Source organism: Cyrtonyx montezumae, unplaced genomic scaffold (assembly GCF_038088225.1).
Source record: "Cyrtonyx montezumae isolate F1298 unplaced genomic scaffold, pur_monq_1.0 scaffold_5, whole genome shotgun sequence".
NCBI lineage: Eukaryota > Metazoa > Chordata > Aves > Galliformes > Odontophoridae > Cyrtonyx > Cyrtonyx montezumae.
Window position 1 is genome coordinate 2,669,735 of NW_027072056.1, and position 20,712 is coordinate 2,690,446.

The 20,712-nt window shown below is 41.2% G+C and overlaps 2 protein-coding genes across 12 annotated transcripts in view; one reads left to right on the forward strand and one right to left on the reverse strand.

The window, feature by feature from the left end:
• The window catches only part of GIGYF2 (GRB10 interacting GYF protein 2), a 71,026-nt gene that overhangs the window by 18,531 nt on the left and 31,783 nt on the right, over positions 1 to 20,712 (reverse strand). For 7 of the 11 annotated variants that reach the window (XM_065748185.1, XM_065748179.1, XM_065748175.1 and 4 more), the window contains 7 exons: positions 8,425 to 8,604; positions 4,404 to 4,621; positions 4,154 to 4,316; positions 3,867 to 4,085; positions 3,189 to 3,379; positions 2,232 to 2,391; positions 176 to 342 (listed from right to left, as the gene is read on the reverse strand). In XM_065748185.1, the coding sequence (XP_065604257.1) occupies positions 176 to 342; positions 2,232 to 2,391; positions 3,189 to 3,379; positions 3,867 to 4,085; positions 4,154 to 4,316; positions 4,404 to 4,621; positions 8,425 to 8,604 (1,298 nt within the window). The remainder of the gene's footprint in view (positions 1 to 175; positions 343 to 2,231; positions 2,392 to 3,188; positions 3,380 to 3,866; positions 4,086 to 4,153; positions 4,317 to 4,403; positions 4,622 to 8,424; positions 8,605 to 20,712) is intronic. The other 4 variants (XM_065748180.1, XM_065748183.1, XM_065748181.1 and 1 more) reach the window with 3 other exon arrangements.
• On the forward strand, positions 12,300 to 20,255 carry KCNJ13 (potassium inwardly rectifying channel subfamily J member 13). The gene is given in 5 exon segments (XM_065748379.1): positions 12,300 to 12,335; positions 13,453 to 13,511; positions 13,513 to 13,561; positions 18,427 to 18,928; positions 19,636 to 20,255. Coding segments are annotated over 5 exon segments (1,266 nt in total).

Genomic DNA, 20,712 nt, shown 5'->3' on the forward strand with positions numbered 1-20,712 from the left:
CATACTGACACTGCCTTTTGTCATCTTAAAGAGGTAATTTATCACAGCGTTCCACTCTGGTGCTCAGAGTACATGCATTCACAAGACAGACTATTTGATATGCACGTAACCAAACTTCCATTTGTTGCAAGACTATTTGAATATAGTAACAGAATACAGTAACTCTCTCAGTTACCAGATGTGGAAGTGGTGCTGGACCTGAAGTGAAGGGAACCCTGCCCCACATTTTCATGATGTCTCCAAGTGGCTGGAAGGTCTCATCACAGGCTCTCTTCACCAACAGTGACATAGTGAAATATCCAGCCTGGAACCACTCGGCCATCTCCTGATTACTGAAAGGACCTGAAATGATATCAACCCATACACATAGGAGGAAGAAGAAGGAAGGTCCAGCTGAGCTTACTGGAAACAAAAGAGCACAGGTGCTTGTTAAAGAACACAGTACCTAGCATCAAGGGTTTTTGTCCTTCGCATTCACCTGCCTGGATTGACAGCCTATGTTCAAAGCTAAAGCATTAACACGTGTATCTGAATCTCTACAGTGGATATGAAGTTCCTCCAAACAGCCTTCTGTGAGAAGTGTATGATGGCTTGCACCATGCAAGGGAGGGAGATATCAGCTCTGAGACAAAAGCTGAGCAGCCCCAGCACTGCAGAGCTCCATCCAGCTAACGAATATCCTGCCTTCTAGTGGAGCTGAGCTCTTCAGGCTCAGCACTGGGTTAACAGTTTAAATTTCCAGTCCAGATCTCAGCAGTGTCTGTTAGAGCTAAGACCATAAGCACCACATCCCCCACAGTGCACAGATAATTAAACTATAGTCACCAGTTTCAACCCTTGCCTTCAATTTGGAGGAATTAATACATTTTAAACAAGCTTCACTTTTCAAATTTACCAAATGAGCAGAACCACATCTGCTTGCAAGATAAAACTTTTAAATATGATAAAAACTGCTCTTTTCTGCCTTAAAAACTTAGAACTCCACCTCTCTTTCTTAAGACTGCAGTCAATCCCTGCAAAGGAGTAAAACTCATACTAATTCAACACATTCAACTGGAGATAAAGCCAGTTTAAGAAAAACAGATTCTTTAGTAGCATAAGAACTACAGATAAGTGTTGCAAGAACATCTTCTGAAAAGCCCAAATATTTCTTAACTCTAGCATTCTCCATATGAAGCACCTTCAGAAGACAGCTCCTCCTAGAAGATATGAAGTCACAAGCAGCATCCCAAAAGAAAGCTGCATGTGAGCATTCAGTTCTGGAGGTCATACTCAAGGAAGCACTTGACTTCACAAGTTGTTAGGTAGTCAGCAATGAACACCTGGTAGCAACTAACAGTCTGAAGCACACTGAGCAAATAAAAACCTTAAGCACTTGCAAATCTTTTCCTTCAGCCCTTGAAGTTTAAAGACATGTAATACACACAGGCAAGAGCCTGGCATAGAGCCACATACAGCACCTACAAATCCTATACAGAGATCACAGCTGAGGAAGGCAATTACATTCAACATTAAAAGGTTACTACACAGTGAAATACAGCAACTAAACAACTTATTCTTGGACTGCATTTTCCTGAGACACTTAAGCATCTGCTAAAGCAGAACCCCAAGCCCAGGGGTACTTTCTGAAAGCAAGCAGGCAAGTACCAATAGGAAAGGCCTGTTCCAAATGTAATCACAAAAAAAACCTAAGATGACTCAAGGGACAACCACAAACGTGAAACACTGTTACAGGAACTCATAATGTACTGTCTGCCAAGTACTACTAAAATTTAGACTGTGTATAAGCTTGTGAAAATTTTCACTCTGCTCTAGAGAAGAACCTTTGAGTATTCAAGGTCACTGGGCTGAGGCTGGAAAAATGATTTCCATGTTCCTCAGAGATTTGTCAAGAAGCTACAGAATGGTCACATTTTTTTTGTTTCCCTTATCTGGAAATCTGAGTATCTGCCGACATGGAGAAAAACAAGTTTGTATCTAACCTCAATTTAAGAAACCTGTACTAAAGGCAAAGCTTAGCCATAATAAAATACAGTTCTGTACACAGAATTTGCTGATAGGAGCAGTGATAGGTAGAAGGATCAATTTTTAAGATCAAATTCAGGAGTAGTAAATCCCTTCCGGCCCTTTTGGAAAAACAAAATAATCAGATTTTGCTGGTGGTAAGTTTGAGATGAAGTCTTTAACAGTTCTGTGAAACAAAAGAGGAAGTGTAAAGGGCACAGACCTACCCTGAATTTCTCCTTGTGGGTCTTTGTAGTACCACTTCTGCATGGCTTCATGGAACAATGGCATAGAAGAACCTTTTGCTCTGTGCTCTTGAATTTTCGCTGCTAGCCTTTCATCATCAACAGCACTGTCCTGCAGATAGGCCACCATTTTCTCTGCTTGCTGCAGAAGACATCAGAATCACCAAGGAATACAAGTGGTAGCCATTTGCTGACAGATTGACAGACAAACCTAGAGCTCAAGAGCAGAACTACAGGCAACTCAATAACTGATGTTTCTGCAATACAATCTCTGGGCTCAGTTTACCCTTTGTTAGAAACATGAATGAATGGTCAGGCACTGGATGGGTTACCCAGGGAAGTGGGAATCACCAACCCTGGAGGTGTAAAAGGAATGTTTAAATGTCATGTGGAGGGACATGGTTTAGTGAAAACTACTGGTGACAGGTGGAGGGTTGGACTGGATGATCATGCAGGTCTTTTCCAACCGTGGTGATTCTATCAATAGTTTGCACCCTTCAGTAAAGCTTTGAAACTACTTTTTGAGGAGGTCCCACACGTCATTATACGTACCAAGATGGTGAGGAATAAAACAGGTATGAGAGCTATTATAAGATATGCTCTACATCCCAATAGTCACTTAAGTTCCATAAAGTTGACAGTTCCTTTTTTTTTAAACAAACATATTGGGCACACTACTTTGTGGTTTCTCAGAGCAAATGGTAAAGTTACTTGACAGCAGCATTGGGATCTGTAGCTCTCTCTTTCCTCACTGAGTACTAGTACACTTGAATTATTCTCTAAGAAGATAATGGAGGGAAGATATGTAGCACCAGAATATACCATGGACTGTAAACCTTTAGCTGCATTTTTGCTTTTATGTGCTTCAAGTATTTCTTGCATTCTACATACTCCTACACTCTCAAAATCATTAACAACAAAGGAATTTCAAAATTTTACCTGCTCTAGGTGCTTGAGGCCCTCTTCATCATCTGGGTCAGTGGGAACACTGCCCATGCCTGGAGCAGCTGTGATAGGTGCCTGAACTGGTCGTAGGGCAGGATTGGAATTGGAAACAGGAGGAGATAGATGAGCAGGAGAAGCTGTGTCCGCAGATATCTGTGGCAAAGGTTGAGCAGCAGAAGCCAAATCTAAAGAAAAGTGTTAAGATTAGCTCACTATCTTTTTAACATAAGTGAAAAGAACTTCTAGGAGCTTACTGTAGAAAATATTTAACAGTACAAAATTTTCACCAAAGTATTTTCAGATCTTCCAGTGCACAACTGCACACTGGTGCTCTTTACAGCACAGGCACCCAACCAAACTTGAAAGGACAAGCCGTTCAGTTCTAAGTGTGCAGTATTTTGCACAGATCAACATCTGTTCCCTGGCTACATACATTTGTCCAGACTGATCTACTCAAACACAACAGGGCACATGGGCAATTAGCTCATAATTGCACTGCAGCGTGAAGTCCAAGTACACTGCAAGCATTCAGGACCACATTTCAATTAATTTATTTCTATTTATAGACCAGTTGGTGAGTTTTAGGTTCTCATCACCATAATCCAGTCTTTAAAGAGGACTTCTAAAATCACAACGAGTAATAACGTCTAATAAATTGATCAAGACTATTACCTTCCCCTCTGTTGGGCAATTTGGCTGGCGGTGTATTCTCCGTTCGACTTTCTTTATCTTCTGTTTTCTCTGTTCTTTCTGGGACAGACTCCTCTTTCCTTTCAAAAAGGCTTGTCTGCAGTGAGTCCTGAAGCTGGGATTTCGGTGGGCTATCTGACCTGGTAGCCGGTGAAGATGTTTGGACTGCTTCTTCTGCTGCTTCTGTAACATTGCATGGTTCTACTTAACTGAATTAACTGAAATTCTAAACTGTAGCACACAACAGATGCAAGAGAAGTCCACCTTACCTGACACTACTCTATCTGTTTTCTCCCCCTCTTTCTTGGTAGCCTTCTCATGATCTTTGGCATCTTCACTGTGGCTCCCTTCAGAGTCAGATCTTTCCTCCCCTTCATCCACAGGTCGGAAGTCCATCTCCTGTTCCTCAGGAATTGGCTCCTTCTGCACCTTCTACAAAAGCAAACAAGCATTCACAATCCACCTGACTTAACAGGACGTTTGCTAGAAACAGATAAAAGGCAAAAGACAGCTTTTCACCTTTAAAGAGAGAAACGCTCCAGAAGAGTCAAATGTTCCCATTTCTTCTTCTGCATCTTCTAAGCACCACTCAGGGAGGCTGTCCCTGTCATCATCCATGCTGCCGCTCCCGCAGCGCACTCGCCGGTAACCCCGCTCATCGTCTCGTTCCCGGAAATCAAACTCAAATCTCCGTCGTCGTTCCATGTGCTCTCGCCAGCCTGTGGAACAAGGGCCATCTAAGGCAGGTGGGAAAGCAACTTTACAAGGCAGTCCTGGGGGCAGCAGCTTACTTGGGAGGGATGGGTTAAAAGATGACAGTGACAGAAATTCAGCAAGCCATTACAGGGCACAATCCATCTAATAAAGCAGCATTGTAAAGGACAGCCGAAAGAAAAGGACCACCTTACCAACGAGGAGACTTTCATGTACTTTTGACTGTACATCCCCACCTTATCAAATGTGTTATGGGCATTAAGAAACCACAAGCCTAAGAAAGGTAGCTAAAACGTGCCAGAGAACCAAAATGAGACAAACCTACAATACCAGACACTGACTGAATTTACCAGCCCTCCTTCTACCAGCCATCACTGACTTAGAAGCATTTAAGATCTTATGTTCTTCTAGACAGCCATCTGCAGAAGTCACAACCTGAACTAACCACCCATCTTTTCCTCCTCTTGCCCTCCACAGAGGCTTAGGCATATTCACAAAAAACAGATGACTGTTCAAGAATCCTTTGAAGGAACTAAGTCTCTTGAATGCTCATTTCTAGTAATGAAACTTAGAACAAAAATTTGCAACAAAAAGGGAAAGCTTTCCAAATTCAAGTACAGCTTTCATTCAATTTTTCTAACGTGTTCAGAAGACATCTTTGTTTAGCCAAATTTCTGACTGTAATAGTGCTAACTACTGAAACTGGGAAGAACTTTCCAGCCAAGGAAAACAGAATGGGACCGGGAGGACTGTAAACAGCTTTCAAAGCTCTCCATCCAACAGAAGATGTCTTTACCAGAAAGTAAAAATGAAACAGTTATCAATGTTTTAAAAATGGTGGCTTGTGATCGTTTCTGGAAGAAAAAAGATCTGTCACAAAATTTGTGCGATCAGTGGAAATCAGTGTTTATCAAATGGTTATTGAGAAAATATAAGTAAGGAGAAGCAAGCAATATCCTCTGTTCCATTTAGTTCACAGGGATGAGGAAAGGTTCCACATTACTTCTCCGAAACGTTAATGATGCACAAATCCACCTCTGTCTCACAAATTCAGAAGGTGTAATACAATGGCCTCCTATAATTATTGTGAACTTTAAGATAACATTTTAATCATGAGAATAAGAAAGGCCTGCACTGCCTTCAGAAAAAAGAAAACTTGCAGCTCTACCTTGAGAAAACCCGATCAGAAGAGCAGAAACTTGAAAAAAAAGTCCTTATATGAAATTACAGACTAAAGGCTCCTGAAAATGCTTCTTGGGAAGAAAAAAAAGACTTAGCAGAGCTGCTCAAGGAAAACCAAAAAACCCAGAGAAATTCTAAGCAACAGATGATGTGTATTCCTGAAGGATTACGTGATAACAAAACCACAGATGCAAACACTTCGCTCACTAGTTTTGAGATCAAAAAGGGTTTGCATCTTTATCTGATAAAACAGACTTGCTCTGAAAATTTTAAGGTTAATCACTGTATAAATGCAAGAACTGCAACAAAACAAAGAAGGGGCATTTTAGGTTGGCAGTCATTCAATCACTAAATCATTAAATAATGATGGATTTAAAAGCCATGGTCACATTCCTCTTATAGATAATAAATCCAGTCTAACAACCCTGTTTCAGATCTGGGATAAGAGTGGTACCAGGTTTACCCAGAACAACCAGCAAAGCAGCTTTACAATTGTGGAAAAGAAGAAATAACAACAACTACCAGACTCCTTAGTCTTACTGCACAGACAGCGAGAGAAAAAGCACAAAATTCCATGAGCTCACACTGTAAAAGCCTGGTAATAAATCCAGGCTGTTTCCATGCTGCAAAAACATACAAGTTTACATCTCTCTGTATTAGGAAGCAGAGAGGTTAAGCTTGTCTACCTTCATAAGTTGGATAGATTTGCTTCCTCTCTTTACTGTCAGTATTCAGAAGAGTCCTCACTTAAATCCAGTATAAGAAGAGAACAGTTTCAACAGCACAAATAATAGATTTATTAAGTATGTCAAGGCAGTTAACTTTAGATACAATCAAGCTACAGAATCTAAAAAAATTAAGCATAAGGACACAACTGCATTGAAGCAGCCTTAGTCCATCCTCTTGATCCTTTGTGCCTAACAAAAAAAACACAAAAAGATTTAGGTCAGCCAACCTGCAGTAAACACAGCTGAAAGAGCAGAAGGAATTCAAAAGCTGGAAAAAACAGTGGTCTGTGTGAATCCAGGGATTCTTTGCTTAACAAAAGATGATGACAAACTCAGGCAGGACAACTGCTGTGTTCCTCTGAACTATGCTCATCTGAAAGTATAAGAAATAATCACAGAGCACACAGTTGAATCGGGAATATGAAGAGCCAAGTCAAAGAAAGGTCCAGCTGAACAAATGGCAGCAGCTCTCCACCAAGAAGCTGCATGATTAGCACTATAAGCTAACAGCAGGCTAAGCACAGAGTAGTAGTTTAAGCTATGCCAATTTGAATTAAACTCACTGTTTAATGCAAAGGTGCAATCAGAACTGTGTTGATGGTCCTGGGGCTACTACTAAAAGGAAAACTCAAATACAGCTCTGACAGAAACTAGATCAGTGCAATACAGCTGTCTTCTCAGTCTTCTGTCTCAAAACAAGCACCTTCCCTGCAGATTCTCAAAATTTCTACCACTGGCTTGTCATTACAACTCTTAAAATTACAAGTTAATTGTTTACTACAGCAAAACTTTGAAGTGGTAATATTCCCTCTATAAGGGAAATAAGACCAATTTTCTAAACCTTCCTCAGAACATCTTCCAAAAGAGTTCAAAACATGACTGAACTTTTGAACTTCAAGGTTTCTGTGCCTCCTTTTGAGCTAAAGCAAGCAGGCTCGCACTCTCAAAATACTCCACTCCTGTGTATCACACTGCATCTGATCATCATGAGGTACTATCTTAGCTGGCTTGATGTTATCTGAACTATTATTATTATTTGTTACAAAGCAGCAGTGTCTCAAGAACAACAGTGACCAAACACTGGGAAGAAGAAAATTACTTCCTTCAAAATTTGCCCTTTAGCCCTGATCTAAATAGAAAACATCTGATAAAAAGTTCACCCTTAGGCTCTCTGCTTCATTTTAGTACAAACTAACATCTGTTTGAGGGCAGAGTAGCATGTGGCTGTGGACAGGGTTAGGAACAGAAGTAAGCAATCACTTGCATTGCAGTACTGAAAGTCTTTTGGGACATCTGTAACAGTGATAATCTCATTGCAAGGACAAATGTGACTTGTTTTTTATTTAAATGATTTTAGGAAAAAAAAATATCCATTGTTCAACCTCAGCCATGGAAGTGTCCCATGCCTCCCCCTTGGTTTCCCTACAAATGTGAAACAGCAGAGGAGCCACAACCCTCTCTTGGCTCCCCAGATGCCTTGTATAACCAGAAAAAACATTATGGGAACTTGGTTCCAAAGGAAAGGTTGGGTAGCAGCTCATTCCCAAGTAGCAAAGAAGTCAACCAGTTTCAGCCACATTACTGAAGACAAAGCCCTGCTTTGCTTTTCTCCTGCAACTCTGACAGGTCAGTGGTGGAAGTCAAGTGAACCAGCAAGAGAGACAGTAACACCAAACACTTGAAATTCAGCAAGAGATGGAACAGCCTTGTAATTAACCACGGGATTTACCGAGTAATTTATTTAGAGACTTTTCAAGGATGCCTGTTGTCACTGCAAGCATCTCTTGAAAAACAGAATGAGATCAGTATCCTGAAAACTTTAGTCTGCACCTTCCTTTCCTCTGCTTTATCCCCCATTTACCCACTGCCACTCTCGCTACAGCCATGGCTGCATTTTTCTCAAGACCTCATCTCACCTGGACTGTGGGGACGCCACCTTTCACCATCCCTGCGTGACCCAGCCAGTCGCCAGCCTCCATCATCATCTTCCCCATTCTGCTCCTCCCTGAAGATGCGCCAGTTCTCGCTCTCAGAGCGTATAAACTCATGCTTCCTCCCTGTTGCTGCTGTCCCTCCTTCCTCAAAGTTTGGTCTCACTGCAAAATAAATAAATAAAACAGGAAAATGAAACAAGTAACTAAACACACTAGAAACTTGAGTCCGGTCTTTAGGTACCTAGAAACACAAGGACTGTAATCCTGCTCTCTTAAAGAGAAGAATGCATCACAAGAGGTGGTAGGAACTTAGCAAAGGAATGGAAGGGAACATAGGACAGAGAGAGACATTTAGGAAACCCCTCCACATCCTTATGCACCTTGGAATGGAAAAGGCTGAGCAAGGGGAGGGAGATGAGTGCATATAAAAAAATACAGAGAAGAAAAATAATACAAGAAATCTGAACATGGATAGGAAAGAGAAGAGAAAAAGATGTTGCTCTGATACATAAAACCTAAAAGTTAAGAAACCAGAGTGTGTAGGAAAAAAACCACCATCACAAAAAGCCTCATTTTAAAATGAAGAGAATTAAAAATATGATACAAATTTGATTTAAACCAAGGATATTTGCTACTTGCATATTAAAAAGGTGGGCTATGTATTTAACCCTATGAGATATACAGCAAATTCTTATAAAACTAGGGAAGACTGAAAACGCAAAGTAGGATTAAGGACTAAGTAAGAAAAACATGAGTGTTAATATTACCCTTTGAAGCCATCTTCTGGAGAGCAGTACGAGTTAGAAGCAACTATGCTCAAGCTTAAGGAACAATCTATCAGAAATTCTGGTAGTCCCATTTCCTAATTTATACTACATTACATTTGGAGCTTGTATACTGCTTGAAAACAAGACACCCCTTCTCTACTACCTCACAATAGCGACCAAATCTTTTTCTACTTCTGTACCAAAATTTTCCACAGTAAATTGTATTAGGTCCACATTGGAAGGGTACATGCAGAAATCAAACCAGAGAAAGACATACAAGCAAGATGTTTCCAGGTTCCTGTGCTCCAAGTTCATGTGAAATACTTTCCTAGCTGTCACAAATTTCTAGAGTCATTTTCAAGACCGCACGGCCTTGACCTAGCAAGTAGATAGGAGGGTCAGAAAACACCTTCATGCTTACGACAGAAGTTCTTCCACCCTGACAGTCATCCAACGATCTCAGAAAGTTAAACATATATAGAAACTAGAGAAAAGAGTGTATTTTTAAGAAAAAGGCCAAAGCACATGAAGCATGTAATCAGTATCAACAGGCAGTCTCAGTTATATGAAAGCCTAGTACAGCCCAGATACACATTTACTACATTAACACAAACACGTGACTAAAGAAAACTCTAATGCTTGATGCATTTAGAGAACAAGATTTTTTTAAACAGTATATTTTGGGAAGTATTCACCCAGCAGAAAACTAGAAAATATAGCTACAGAGCCAAGCCACCTGAAGGCATGAGTAAATACACTGAAGACCACTGGTAGTCAAACCCAGGATGTAACTGCAAAGCAACAGACCAGCTGAGCCTCAGACACAGCAGATAAACAATACGGTCATTCTGTGAACTCATTCAAAAAAAGTAAAATGCTCTTTTTTTTAAATCCTGCAGCACACAAGCTTGTTTTTTTCCCCTCACAGGAAGTTACCAAGTATTACTCAATTAGATAACTTCAGCTTAAGAAGTCCTGTTAAAAAAAAAATACATATTTTCGGAAGAATTCACAGCTAATATCTGACACTCATTTGACAACAACATTCAAGTTACAAAGGTACTATCAACTGAGGAAAAAAAAAAGCCACTTCTTTCCATTATCGTGAAGGCTCAAGAGAGCTCTAACACCAGCAAGCTATCAGCTCACAGGCTTTATGCAGCTGCAACACGTGGGGTTTAAAAAGAGCGAGCTTCATAAACAATATTGTGAAGTCTACTGCAGCAATGAATGTCTGCATCAACCTGTTTCAGTCAAGTACACCACAGGCATGCTAGAGGCAAGTTCAACCTGTGCTGTTCATAGTGCTCATGACAGTTGGTTTTGGTCCCTAGAAGGGAACTAGGGAAGTCAGGTTCTGTATTCCACATGGATACTGCATCCCCATTGCCCACCATGGGATTTGTAACACACAGCTCCAACGAAGTGACATAACTTATTAGTGTTTGCCAAGATCAAGAGAACAGAGATCCCATCTCCCCTATAATTTTAAGTTCCACAGCATACTACAATGCAAGAAACAATAAGAAGCAACGAAGAGGCCAGTTCTATTGCATCTGAGAGTGGTACCACCTATGCTTGAAAATAAAACTTCCACAAAACCAGCACTCCAGCACATCACACTAGGTGCCTGACCTGATAACACAGATCTGTGGGAGTAAAGAAAAGGCAGTGTTACCCATTTTCTGGTACTGAGCCACCATAGCAAGCAATACCCAAGGACAGTAAGGCATGTGTCTAAACAGATCAGGCATTACATGATGCTGAACATTAGGCAGATAAACCAAGAAAGATGTCTGAGTATACTGACACCACAAACTGTTCCTAGATCTGAGAACGCTCCTTTCAGCTGTAATGACCAGTTCACAGAGTCAGTACTCAGCAACATCTTAAGAAGGAAAAAACAAAAACGCAGTCTATGGTTTTGCCTTGGACTAATTGACTGGACTTCCTGAAGAGAAGGAGCAGGAAAAAAGGGCACCTCTGTTCGAGTCTGTCACAAAGCCAGCAACGGTGTTTACAGAAAACTTCAGATAGAGTCCAGTGGTATTCAGACAAAAAAAAAAGCCTACAGCTGTGCAACATGGAGCTGAACTGAGCAACATGAGACTTAACTGCAAAGGGCAAGACTGTGATTCTGGGACACAACTCCATGGCAACATGTTCACATAGAGAATTTAACTACTACCATAGCAAATAGTGCTGCTCTCCATGCTGCCCATCCACGTCTCCTACGACTCTCAGTGATTGGAGAGAACAGGCACAAAAGCAAAACTGACAGCAACACCGCCTCCTCTGAACGGGGGAAAAACACAGGAGAGTCCAAGTGCCTTCATTTGTTCTATTCTTCCTGCTGCAAACTGCACATTTCCACACCAAGAGGACAAAAAGAAAATCCTCCACAGGATTTTAAAGCCATTTAAATAACTTTGCCTACACAAGTAATTTTGCAGCTCATTTTACAGAATAGAACAAGTGGCCTTCAGATAACTTTTCCAAAGAACTGCTGCCTTCTCAGTGGGACAGCATTTAACTACAGAACACACACACAGTGAAGTGACTCACCTACAGACAGTTAGTGATGGAAATCCAAAGTCCTGGTGACATTTGCCATCTCTACATTTTCTCACCCTTCCTAAATTCTCAATCTCAATTGAGAGTCTTAAACACTCTATTAAACATTACTATATTCCACCAAACCCACCACAGCATGAGTGAGTCACTAAAGGCTACGAAGGTCTATGAACAGAAGAATTTAATTCCATAAGACACACCTGGAAATCACATACTGTAGCTACTTCATCTGCCATACAATCATATAATGTTTTAAGTCATCCAGTTGAATCAGAAGACGTGACTGGACACCATAAGCTTTCCACAGTGCAAAATACGTTCTGTTAAGAAAACCCTGCTTAAGAAAAAAAAAAACACTCATGCCATCCTACTGGTGAATAAAAGGCCTTCTGCAGAGGAGACTTAACTTCACTGGATTATATAGGGAAGAGTTGAGGGCAAGTCACATCACGCTATCCTACAGGCTGACCAAAATGGCGGCACTACGTGACGTGCCCTGGTTCTGAAGGTCACGCTATGCCTGCCGCCATTTTAGGTGTCGTGCCTGAACACGTATTAAAAACGTTCCACACTAATGAAGAATTAATGTTTTGCAATTTAGCATTGGGGGGAAAGCTAAAGAAAAAAAAAAGAGGGAGGATTTTGTTCCCTAAGCAGGAAAGTCTACATTAATAATTTTCCCAGCAGGCCTTCAGTAGTTTTAGAGCAAACAACCGCAGCCTTTGTTCCTCAGATCCTCTTACATATGACGTTCAACCAAAGCCCTCAGATCAGCAGCTCATACGGGGAAAAAAAAAGTGAGAAATATAACTGCATTACAAAGTTGTCCCCAGAGTTCAGTTCAGTAGTGCAGCACGATGGCTGCTCTGTGCATGCTTTCACTATGAAGATTTTCCTTACCAGAGCTCTCGCAGTTTGCTATATATTAAGTGAAAATGGTCTCACTCCCAGCATGGAATCAGTTTCACTGCATCTCTAAAGGCAGCAGCTTACCTAGTCTGCATTGTTTCATTCCCTAGCTTTGGCAAAATCCTGTTGCTAATTTCATGTTTTCACAAAGGAGCAATGCAGAGAAGTGGCCAGCAGATTTACATCTTCTGACTAGTATTAAGCTACAGCTGAGCAGGGACCACAGGCTACACTACCAGCTGCAGTTCACACTTCTTCAGTAGAGCCACTCAGGAGGCTGGGACCTAATGAGGAAAAGCAGCAAGAATACAACATCTCCCTTTCTAATACAACAAGTTAGTTACATTGGTTAGGAAGAAGATATCAGAGAACCACTTGTTTCTCAGCAGCAGTTTCAGACCTTTTCCATTCAGTTTTTCCAGAGGAATTTTGGCCTTTTGAACTTATAAGTAAAAATTTAAGTAAGATTAAACAAATCTAAATAACAACCTTGATGAAGGAGGAGAGGGGAAAACACACCCCTTCCCCAAGTAGGCATTTGAGGATTTCTCCTTGCCTGCTAAGGGTTTGTGTTGGGTAAAGAAAAATGCTCCTAACAAACCAGCATTCTTTTCCACATGATCAGAGCTAACCAGCCCCCCTGCAGGCAAAGTGACCAATCGAATCAGCTTCAGATGAAAACCAGCCCCCCTGCACTATAAACACAGGAGTGAGACACACAAACCCATTTTTTTTTTTAATTCTTATTTTTTTGAAAAAGAGATCTGTACCAATCACTTGTGGGAAGTTTCTTGCCAGTGCTGGGACCAATACACAGGTGGTCCAGTCCCTTCTCTAGAGCCCAGGTACACCCCTTCTCCTGCATACAAGCAAACCCTTCAAAGACCGGTAAGTACCCTAAACAATTTTTCTTATTGTATTATTATGTCATTCTTTAATGAAAGAAACTGAAGTTGTTTCTCAGGGCACAATGTCCTATTTCTAAGCTTGCCAAATTCAGTGTCGCCCCGAACAAAAGCTTCTGATTCCTTCTCCTGAAAAAGAAGCAGCACTCAAATGACCTCAATCACAACAGCACACAGAGCAGAACCAAAGTCATCATGCAGTGTTCTTGCAGAAAGTTTTCAAGATCAACAGTTTGGGAAAGACTCTGCAGTGCTCTGCAAACAGGAGCATTGCAAGTCTACCACGTAGCCTAACAAGGTGTCACATGCACGAGTACTAGAAGAAAGTCTTCCTCACCTTCTTGCTTCATCAATCAACTCAGCATTTCATTTCAGTTCCACCAAAAATGCAAGAAATAAGCTCTGTCTTTTCAGGCATGCTTTTACCATTTCTATCTTAGTGTTATGCCTTCAATCACTTTTAATCAATGCACTGATTTACTGCTTATGGACGCACTGCTGTGAGCTAGCACTACTGGCTTAGGAATCCATTAGAGAACATCAAGTGCCACATCCTAGAAAACTATCCATCATTCTAGACAAGCTTTTGGGAAGTTTGTATCACATAGTACAACACTGCTCTTCAAAAACACCGAGGTCTTCAAGAATCAAGTCTCAAACAAGTCACTCTTCTGTGCTGTAGTAAGATGCACTCTATCCCATCTCACCTTTTTTTCCCCCCCTTTCTGAAGTGTGCTCTGTAATTAACAGCCACTGAAGGCAAAAAGTAAAGCTCTGGTACCCTGTTTTGTGCTGTTTCCTTTAAAATTACGATTTGGGCTCAGAAGTTGTTCTCATTTTCACAGAATTTCTTTGTATTTGTACCAAGTCTTGAAAACTTATCTTAATTCTGCAGACTGCTTGGAAAAAAAAAGTCATCACCAACTTCTTCCACTCACCTAAATGAGGAATTACCTACAGAATCTAAAGGACAAACATGTTTGAAATTCTAACTACTCTACTCACAGCCGTAGCATAAGCTTTCAACTTCAGCAGTTACAATACTGACTGGATTACCTACATTTCCAAAACCATCCCCTAATGCAGAGTGTACAATCCAGTTATGTCGTCCACTCTTGAAAGAAGTTCATTCCTAAGGTTAATATCAAAGCATTAAGGATTTTCATCCCATGGAAAAGCAGCAATATTGAGATTTTGATAGCATAAAAGTGACTTAAAGGTAAACTGAAATAAATGCACCTGAATTCAGGTCCAGTAAAAAGGGGGGCATGACACCACCACTTGGATTCTAATAAAGCCTCAAGTTCTACTACAGCTGTAAGCAGCTTTTGTAGTACTCTCAGGAAATAAAGTCCTCTTAGCCTGTTTTGCTGTCACAGCACACTATAAACTGCCTCAAATCCTTTCTAAGACCAACAGGAAGTTTAAGAGTGAAGCTGGGCAGGTATGGCAGCACTGTAAACTCTCTGTGTCAAAGCTCCACAAAACAGTATTCAAGCTCCCTGAAGAGCTGCAGGTGCATTAATCTATCAAGCCAAAAAACAAACTGAAACGTCATTTTTCAGTGCCTTCACCTGGGAAGGCAAACAGAAACATGAAGATACTGCTATGCATTCATAAAGACTGCAAATAAGACCCCACCAACTAAAGAATTACTTAAAGATGGAGAAAAGCACCACAGCGGTATGGAGCACAACTCTACTTCAAAGAGCTGTCACAACACAACAAAGCAAAAAATCTCAATAAAAAAGCAAAGTGTGGGAGGGTAGGTGTGCTGGATCGTGAATTTCAGAAATGTGAGTGGTATTCTAGAACTGTAAGGTCAAGCTTTCATTACACAAATTATTAGCAAGTCAGGTCAGTGTAGAACCTGTTCAACCACTAATAAAAGTTAAACTGTGGTACTCACCCTACCTTGGCTTGTCTTACAAGATTGTAAGAAAGAAAGAGGTCAGAATGAGGGACAAAGACAGTACAGCAAGAGGTTTAAGAAAAAAAAAAAGACAGTAGAGTTAGTGATAACCACTGAATTTTCCATAGACTGGAAACAGGAAGGATTAGAAACAGTGAATGGAAATTAAAGACTGGCCAGCAGGCAAAGAGAGGCTTAAAATCTTAGCTGACAGCTCCTGTTTTTCTAGTCAGGGGTTATCAGCTGGCAGCAGAAACACCCAAAGCTAGTTTCACAAGCCAACAACCACGAACAACAAAATCAGATAAAAAGCATATCACAGAAGTTAAAAGATGACAGAGAAACCTGGTCTAGGAACCATATCCACTCAGCATTAGAAAATTGTTACCCAATAAAACACAAAAGTCAAGGTTGCATGTCTTTTCTAAAAACTGTGAAAGCAGGACTGATGTGGGGATATCAATGACAGAATCAGACTAGGTGGTCTAAAACGTACTTTACTATTCTATTGATTTATTACTAACACAGAGATGGAATATAAACTTTTGACTACACAGAGAAAAGAAGCATACAGAAGATCATTATTTTCAAATTTGAAGTCACATTTACTCAAGTTGACTCTGCTTTTGAGAAATTCTGTAGCCTGCTCAGATTATTTCCCACAAGGCAGTTAACTTTCTCACCTTTTATACAGAAACGGCTGCACTGCTCTTGAAGCTTATTTGCAGTTTCTTCACCACTGTTCTCTCCCCAATTTAGACTGGCAGCCAAAGCTTCTAATGCTATTGCTGCCATCAACTCTGCTACATACTGTTTATAACAGTACTAGACAAAAATTGGAAGTATCTATCAAAGGAGATCAGAGCAGTTATGTGGTGAATTACACGAGCAATTTCTCTGCTGGGAGTCTCAAGGAGCACCAAGAAGGGGCCATTATGAAACGCACGGCTGGAGGCTAACGGAGGTTCCCTCTGCCAAGTACTCTTGAGATGGTCTGTAAGGGATCCTCTTCCACAGAAAACTTTCTAACAACCTGATGATGAAGACTGACTGGATTTTTCCAGAGCTTTGGCTGAAGGTTAAGTGATCAACCACCACCCCAGAAAGCTCCTTAATCAAGAGAACAGAGATCCCACAGTACTGACAGCACTTTGCCCTGGTTAGTCTACTGCTAAGGATGTTTCTGCAACATAGATGCAAAGAAGGTCTGAAACAGAGCCAAAAAAGTATGAACTATGTACCCCTTTCTTCACTGTACTTATTAACACTGTAGTGAGGATTGTCACTAACCAGCCAGAACCAGATTCACATTTTCTCAGCATGTTTTTTAGGCCCAAATAACTTTGTAACTATAAAGCTGCCCTCCAATATACGGTAAGAATTTACAAGCACATTTTTTTCCTTCAAGAATGCATTGGGATTCCACCTAGAGGCATTCTGTTCTCTGAGTGCTCTCTATTCAAACAGAATCACAGAATTGCAGGGGTTGAAAACTGCAATAACCACTTGGAGTACTGCATCCAGCTCTGGGCTCCCCAGTTCAAGACAGACAAGGAGCTTCTAGACATCCAGCAGAGGACCACAAAGATGATTAGGGGTCTGGAGTATCTCTCTTACAAGGAAAGGCCGAGAGATCCAGGGCTGTTCAGTCTGAAGAAGAAAAGATGGGATCTTACCAACGTTTATAGATATCTTATGGGCAAAAGTTAACTGGATGAGGCCAGGCTCTTCTCAGCCAGAACTTCTTTAATGTGAGGGTGACAGAGCCCTGGCACAGGCTGCTCAGAGAGGTGGTAGAGTCTCCTTCTCTGAAGATATTCAAAACCCAACTGGATGCTTTCCTGTGCAACCTACTGTAGGGAACCTGCATTAGCAGGAGGTATGGACCAGCTGATCTCCTGATCTCCTCTTCCAACCCCTACAACTCCATGAGCCTGTGATTATCCAAAGCAAGTCAAGTCATGAAAACAACTGGTTTACAAACAGGATGAGAGATCAAAAGACTTTTTTTTCATTTAACATTTTATCAATTCATTCTGAATTTCAGGATCCTTATATCCAATGTGTTTCAGCACAAAACTACAATGGCATTCTTGGGTCACAGAGGGAATCCAATTCCTTTAGCTTCTACATACACTTGTTTTACATGCTGAGATGGCCATATTTAAGAAGAAAAAATGATGAAAAACTGACAAATCTGATGAAACAGCATGTATAATTATGGCTTACAGATTAGACATATATTCGGAAAATCTTCCTCCTGTAAGAACACATCCTCCACAGCTATTTGTAAACAGACTCAGAAACTGCTATGTCCTGAATATTAACATTTAGCTAGACAAAGTAGGTACAGACAGCAGACATTTCCTGAGCTAGAAAGGCCTGAAATGACATGCATCTATTTTGGTGGAAATTCCATAAATCACAGCACCCCCTTAAATTGCATAAGCAAAGATAGAAAAATAGCTAATATTATCACAGTACTGTTGTTAATAGTAATCATAATAGTATAGATAAATTATTATACTCTGCTTTAGCTACAAACACTCAAGTGATAGTTACAAAACTGAACTGATGCAAAATAAAATTACTTTTCAGATACAACGTGCCTAAAACCTTCCACTCCTCCAAAGACTTAAAGCATGTGATAAATATAAACTTGGGACAGGATACAAATTATACGCAATGACCAAGCAGGGAAAATGTGAGAAATAGATTAAGTTTTAAAAAAAATCTAACTATTTTAGCTAAGTATTACCACGAAGAGTGGTAAATTCCACCCCAGGCTCCTGACTTAATCTTCTCTGGATTGCAATGTATAAGCCCTCCTTTGTTGGCTGCAGTATTTCAACCCCTGCTGATGTGTCAAAAACTGTGAACATTAGGCAAAACACAAAAATGTGCTGCATTGCATCAGACTCTTTTCTGTCTTTTCCAGAACACGAGAACAGACATGATTGAGAGCAATAACACCAAATCCAGCGCTCCCCTCCTCACCCAAAGGTACCTGAGAATGGTCACAAAGGACGGACACAGCACGCTGCAGATGGACGGAGCCCAAGGACGAGGGCTGGCATACCTCCGGGACGCGTGGGGAATACTAATGGACATGCGCTGGAGATGGATGATGCTGGTCTTTTCTGCTTCTTTTGTCATTCACTGGCTAGTCTTTGCCGTGCTTTGGTATGTGCTGGCTGAGATGAACGGGGACCTGGAGCTGGACCACGACTCCCCACCTGACAACCACACTATTTGTGTCAAGTACATCACCAGTTTTACGGCTGCATTCTCCTTCTCACTGGAGACACAACTCACTATTGGTTACGGTACTATGTTCCCAAGTGGGGACTGCCCCAGTGCCATTGCCCTGCTTGCAATACAGATGGTCCTAGGGCTCATGCTGGAAGCCTTCATCACAGGTAATTTCTCACATTTAATCTTGAGATACGACAGGTGTAATGATATTTAAGTCAGAAATAAATACAGATCATACTGATATGTGAGAGAAAGATGCACTAAGTTCAGTTACTTAAGGGATGATGAGATCTCACCTATGCAATAAGTCAATATTAGGCAGGATCAAGATTCACATTAGAAAACTACTATTCATTGGTTGATACTTGTGGTAGTACCCCACTTACCACTCTCAATCACTTCTTATACCACAATCTATTTATCAACATAAAGAGATTCTTTTAAACAGGATTAGCATTTCTAAAGCCAACTTAACAGTTTTACATTTGTCTAAGTGGAAAGTTTTATTAATCTTGAACTCAGAATTTATGTATTCCTCAACAAATAAAGTAATGGAAATTTCTAGGATGCCGCAGTTTTCAGAGATACTTTAAGTTACTTCTCAGGTTTAAGATATTTCAACAGACTTTAAATATTCAGCTTATCGCATATTAAGCAAGATCACTCTCAAGCAGTAGCCCATCAAGATTAAAAACTATTGCTAATTAAAGTACGTAGAGGCACTAAGTGGGCAACTCTGCAGGTCTTCCAAAGGACCTTGTACACCTACAGCAGTTTCTGTTCCTTTGGACTGCTTTACATAGCTCAGAAACTGTATGGAAACAACTGAGGCATGATCCTCACCTTCATTACCTTCTTTTCCACGACACAGGTGCTTTTGTGGCAAAGATTGCCCGACCGAAGAACCGGGCATTCTCCATCCGCTTCACTCGGTCTGCCATAGTGACACACACGGAGGGGAAGCCATACCTCATGTTTCAGGTGGCTAACACACGCTCCAGCCCACTCACCAGCGTCCAGATTTCTGCTATTCTTTACCAAGAACAGGAGAACGGTCAGCTGCACCAAACCAGCATCGACTTCCACCTAGACAGCATCACTTTGAACGAGTGTCCTTTTTTCACCTTCCCACTGACCTACTACCACTCCATCACCCCATCCAGCCCACTGGCTGCTCTCCTCCAAAGAGAGGCTGCTCGCCATTTTGAGCTGGTCGTCTTTCTGTCTGCGGTGCAGGAAGGGACAGGAGAAATGTGTCAGAGGAGGACATCCTACCTCCCCTCAGAGATCATGCTGCACCATCGCTTTGCCCCTGTGCTAGTCCGCAGTGCCAAAGGTGAATATCAGATCAAGATGGAGAATTTTGACAAGACGACTCCTGAGCTCCCAGCTGTAGCTGACTCAACGAGTCCAAGGACTGCCAAGGAGATCCGCATCAACGGACAGCACACCGACAGCTTCCAGCTCTCCGAGACTGGCCTCACAGAATAGATGGAACAGACTCTGAACTTTGTGCCTTTTTTTAATTATTATTACGGTAAACTTTGAAGTCCCATCAACAACCCTCCTTCCTTGCCTGCCCTGCCATCTTCCAATGACCTCTCTTATTCTCCTACTTCTGATTACAACACAACATGCAGAGCAAAGAGAACTGGCGCACCCATGTAAGCCTGGGAGAGGCTGGATGGACTGCCTAGGGCAACATCAGGTACAAGATTCACAGTACTACTTCTGCAAAATTAGAAGAGCTACCTGCTGAAGTCACTGCAGTACAATTAAAGTTGTGAGACTCTGAAATGAGAGACCTCTAAAGCTGACCAAAATCCTCATTAACCAGCTTGTAACAAATCTGGACAGCAGAAATATACGAGAAAAATCTCATGCAAAGCCACTAAGGGCTCATTCATCAGACCTCGGATAAGTCACTCAGTTGATTCAAGACCCTAAT